This window comes from Austrofundulus limnaeus, unplaced genomic scaffold (genome assembly GCF_001266775.1).
Source record: "Austrofundulus limnaeus strain Quisiro unplaced genomic scaffold, Austrofundulus_limnaeus-1.0 Scaffold578, whole genome shotgun sequence".
Taxonomy (NCBI): Eukaryota; Metazoa; Chordata; class Actinopteri; order Cyprinodontiformes; family Rivulidae; genus Austrofundulus; species Austrofundulus limnaeus.
In genome coordinates, this window is record NW_013952980.1 from 149,818 (window position 1) to 154,617 (window position 4,800).

The 4,800-nt window shown below is 48.4% G+C and overlaps 1 protein-coding gene across 1 annotated transcript in view; it reads right to left on the reverse strand.

Moving 5' to 3' along the window:
- Positions 1-1,184: 1,184 nt before the first annotated feature.
- leo1 (LEO1 homolog, Paf1/RNA polymerase II complex component) overlaps positions 1,185-4,800 on the reverse strand; it is a gene marked incomplete at its 3' end in the record, with an annotated part of 10,016 nt that continues 6,400 nt past the window's right edge. Inside the window, 6 exon segments of the mRNA XM_014026659.1 lie at positions 1,185-1,292; positions 1,386-1,483; positions 1,552-1,741; positions 2,694-2,829; positions 3,176-3,310; positions 4,159-4,253. Of these exon segments, the coding sequence (XP_013882113.1) occupies positions 1,185-1,292; positions 1,386-1,483; positions 1,552-1,741; positions 2,694-2,829; positions 3,176-3,310; positions 4,159-4,253 (762 nt within the window).

Consider the following 4,800-nt stretch of genomic DNA (forward strand, 5'->3'; position numbering starts at 1 on the left):
TGATGATGGTGATGATGGTGATGATGATGATGATGGTGATGATGGTGATGATGATGATGATGGTGATGATGATGATGATGGTGATGGTGATGGTGATGATGATGGTGATGATGATATGATGGTGATGGTGATGATGGTGATGATGATGATGATGGTGATGATGGTGGATGATGATGATGATGGTGATGATGGTGATGATGATGATGATGGTGATGATGGTGATGATGATGATGGTGATGATGATGATGATGATGGTGATGATGATGATGATGAAGCACACAGGTCTGATCTGAGCTCAGGTGGACTCACCTGCAGACTGAACCATCAGGAGTCTGAACGCTGACATCAGCAGAATGAAAATATTTAGTTTAACTGGTTCTGAGATGTGGCTGCAGCGTGTGTGTGTGTGTGTGTGTGTGTGTGTGTGTGCGTCATGCTGGCAGCTGAACATGAATCAGTAACAGGACTCAGCTCTGAGCTGACCTCAGCTGCTCCTGAAGCAGGAAGTTGAGGTCTGAAAGGATTTTCAAAGTAAACTAACTTCTTTTCTCTTAGTTGTTCCAAAGAGTGTGGTTAGTTTAATAAAGATAAATGAAATCATGTTAGTGTTCTTGTTTATTTGACCTGATGTTGAGGTTTTCAACCAAAAACAGCCTGCTTTTATTTTGAAGGTCAAAAGCAGAAAAGTTTGGGAATCATTTGTATAAACAAAATTTTTACTTAAGTAAAATAATGAAGTATTTGTACTTTGTTACTTGACACCTGTGGGCTACATACAGCGTACTTGTTTTTTATATACAATAAAAAAACAGAATCTTTGTTTTGACGTGAACTGACAGGTGTCAGGCTGCAACGGTTTTAGTTTGACATCATTTGACCCAAAGCTCAGAGCTGCTCTGGAACCAGAGGAACCTGCTCAGAACTTTTTCCTGCTTCCTGTGTGGATCATGAGTTCCTCCTCCTGCAGCTCTCCTCTGAACCATTTCATAATCTCACATCATCTGTGTGACTCATGCAAATAATAAATAAATAAGCTGGCGTTACATAAAACAAACTTTTATTCACCCCTGCCCTCTGCTGTACACATCATAAACAAACAAACAAACAAACAAACAAACAAACAAACACAGGTCATAGAAAATATACAAAACATGGTTATTTAAACACCACGAGGGCCGTTATTATTCATCCTCCTCCTCTTCCTCTTCATCACTGATGACATATTTCTTCGCCTTCTTCGTGGCCGTTTCTTCGTCGTCCTCAGACTTCCTCTTCACCGACCCTTCACCCTCCTGAGGAGCAGATGGCAGCAGATTAATCAGGTGATCAGAAGGTGCAGGAGCATGATGGCGCCCCCTSCTGGCTCAGCAGGGAACTGCACCCACCTCGTCACTGTCCAGCTTCTTGGCCTTCATCAGCCTCTGAGCCTTGTCTTCATCAGAGCCTTCGTCGCTGTCTGAGGAGTAGATCCTGGCTCGCTCCTCTGGAACGAGATGAAAACATCAGTTTATRTTTAAAAATAAAAAACGAGCCTGGATGGACCGTCTCTACCTCTCAGGCCTCCTCCCTTGTATTTGCTCTTGATAGCTGCCAGGCTGATGGCTTCCTCGCCCTCCTCTTCATCATCGTAGCGATCGGGCTCCAGGTAGCTGCTGCTCAGACCCCTCTGGTGCTGCTTCTCCCTCATCCTCCTCTGCTGGGACTCCCTGCGGATGGAGGCTCGCAGACGCTCCTCCTCTTTCTGCCGACAGACACAGAGCTTTTATTTTGAAGTTTTGTTTCGGAGGTTTAACCTGGTTCTGAACGTTTCCCTCCTCTGACTCTGAACAAGCTGGACTCTGGAGCAGAAAGCTGCTTTGCTGCCTCAGTGTTGTTGTGATTAAGTTGTTTACAGAACAACAGCAGAGCGGCTGCAGGACAGGACGTCCCCGAGGACTCAGACAGGAAGTGATGCTATCTCTGCTGTTTGTTTGGGTCCACCTCAGAACCACGTCCCGCCCACACCGACAGTCATCTGAGCTCGTTACGTAAGAACACCGCGGACGCTTCTGTCTTTATGTAATCAGCCACGGCGCTCGTCAACAACTAGCCTCAAGTTAACACTGTTAGCATGTGAGCTCACGTTTCAGGAAGATGCTAACAGTGTTAGCCTCTGAGCTTATGGCTTAGCATGCTAACACTGTTAGCCTGTTAGCTCAAAGTTCAGGAGGATGCTAACAGTGTTAGCCTCTGAGCTTATGGCTCAGCATGCTAACACTGTTAGCCTGTTAGCTCAAGGTTCAGGAGGATGCTAACAGTGTTAGCCTCTGAGCTTATGGCTCAGCATGATAACACTGTTAGCCTGTTAGCTCATGGCTAAGGAGGATGCTAACACTGTTAGCCTGTTAGCTCAAAGTTCAGGAGGATGCTAACAGTGTTAGCCTCTGAGCTTATGGCTCAGCATGATAACACTGTTAGCCTGTTAGCTCATGGCTAAGGAGGATGCTAACACTGTTAGCCTGTTAGCTCATGGCTAAGGAGGATGCTAACACTGTTAGCCTGTTAGCTCATGGCTAAGGAGGATGCTAACACTGTTAGCCTGTTAGTTCAAGGCTCAGCATGCTAACACTGTTAGCTCACGACTCAGAAGGATGCTAACACTGTTAGCCTGTTAGCTCACGGCTCAGGAGCAGCAGAACAGAACAGATCGTTACTTTGATCATTTCGTTGCGCTGAGACTCCGGGTCTCTGCCAGCCATGGGGAGGATTCGGATCTTCTGCGTCTTGGAGCAGCGGTCGGCCAGAGACAGGGTCATCTTCCTGTGGGTGGCGCTGTCTGTGGAGTGAGGCCTGGAAACACAAACAGCTTCAGATGAATCACAGCAGCTCATTCTGGTCATTTTAAACAAAAAATAAAGTTTTCTGGACTCTTTGTCAAATCTAAACCAATCATGTCCTGTGCAGGAGGACTGTTGGACATCAGGGCAGGTCTGGACTCGTGAAGACAGAACATTCAGGTGGACCTGGGGCCACTAAGAGGCTTAGAGGCTCCTGAGCACAGGAACCTGTGCAGTGTGGACAGATGATCTGAGGACTTACAGGATAGGAACATTTCTACACAGCCTGATGAAGGCTGCCTTTATTAAGAGGAATTACGGACCAGGAGGTCAGAGTGGGACTAAGACCAGGGTCCTACCTGAAGGTGAGTTTGGTCTTGAAGACGGCCTGGCCCTGCAGACCGGTCCCCTGTCGGATGAACAGGTGGTTGTGGTCTCCCTGCAGAGGAGCTTTGTAGACGTCGAACACTTCGTTCCCCAGGTGCAGAGACATGCTGCCGAGACAACGGGACATTTAAACCCAGACCAGATGCAGGACTCCTCCCACTCAGGACTCCTCCCACACAAGACTCCTCCCACACAAGACCCCTCCCACACAGGTCCCCGCCCACACAGGACTCCGCCCAAACAGGACTCCTCCTAAACAAGACCCCGCAAACGCAGTACTCCACCCAAACAAGACCCCGCCCACACAGGACCCCGCCCACGCAGGACTCCGCCCACGCAGGACTCCTTCCACGCAGTACTCCACCCAAACAAGACCCCGCCCACACAGGTCCCCGCCCACGCAGGACTCCGCCCACGCAGGACCCCACCCAAACAAGACCCCACCCACACAGGTCCCCGCCCACGCATGACTCCGCCCAAACAAGACCCCGCCCACACAGGACCCCGCCCACGCAGGACTTCACCCAAACAAGACCCCGCCCAAACAGGACCCCACCCACACAGGACTCCTCCCAAAGGACTCTGCCCACTCAGGACTCCTCCCACAGGACTCTGCCCAAACAGGACTCCACCCAAACAGGACTCCTCCCACACAGGACTCCGCCCACACAGGACTCCTCCCACACAGGACCCCGCCCACGCAGGACTCCACCCAAACAAGACCCCGCCCACACAGGACCCCACCCACAAGACTCTGCCCAAACAGGACTCCACCCAAACAGGACTCCTCCCACACAGGACTCCGCCCACACAGGACCCCACCCACACAGGACTCCTCCCACGCAGGACTCCACCCAAACAGGACTCCTCCCACGCAGGACCCCGCCCACACATGACTCCGCCCAAACAGGACTCCGCCCACTCAGGACTCCGCCCACTCAGACCTGCAGCTCACCTGCCGTCAGACCACTTGACGATGCGAGCGTTGCTCTCCCGCGTCTCGTTTCCCTCCTCGTCTCTCTTGGCTCTCCACCTGATGGTGTTTTCCACCTGAGGAGGGAAAATACTCCAGAATAAATGTAAATAAATAAATAAATAAATAAAATCACCCAACTCTTCAGAGTCAGAATTTATTTACTTCTCTGAACCGTTTCTACTGTTTCACTAAATACTAATTAATTTTAGCTGCTCTTTGATCAAAATGTTCAGGTTTTTATAACTTTTACTTCATAACATTCGTTTATAAAACCTGCTTTAGCTACTGTCTCAATTTATTATGCTACCTTTAGCTTTTAGCTACAACAGTACTACCTTTAACTTCTAACTAGCCTCAAGCTACTCTTAGCTGTTTACTACTATATGCTACCTTTAGCTACTGTTTTGCTTTTTAAGCTTTAGCTATCATTCAGCTTTTTAGCTTTTAGTAAGTGTTCAACTTTAGCATTAATTTAGTGTTCTGGTTCTTTTAGCTTTTATTTAACATTCTGTTTCAGTTAGCTTTTAGCTTGTGTTATGGTTCTTTAGCTTGTATTTAGCATTCTGTTTCAGTTAGCTTTTAGCCAGTGTTTAGCTCAGTAGTGAGTTGTTAGTTGTGACA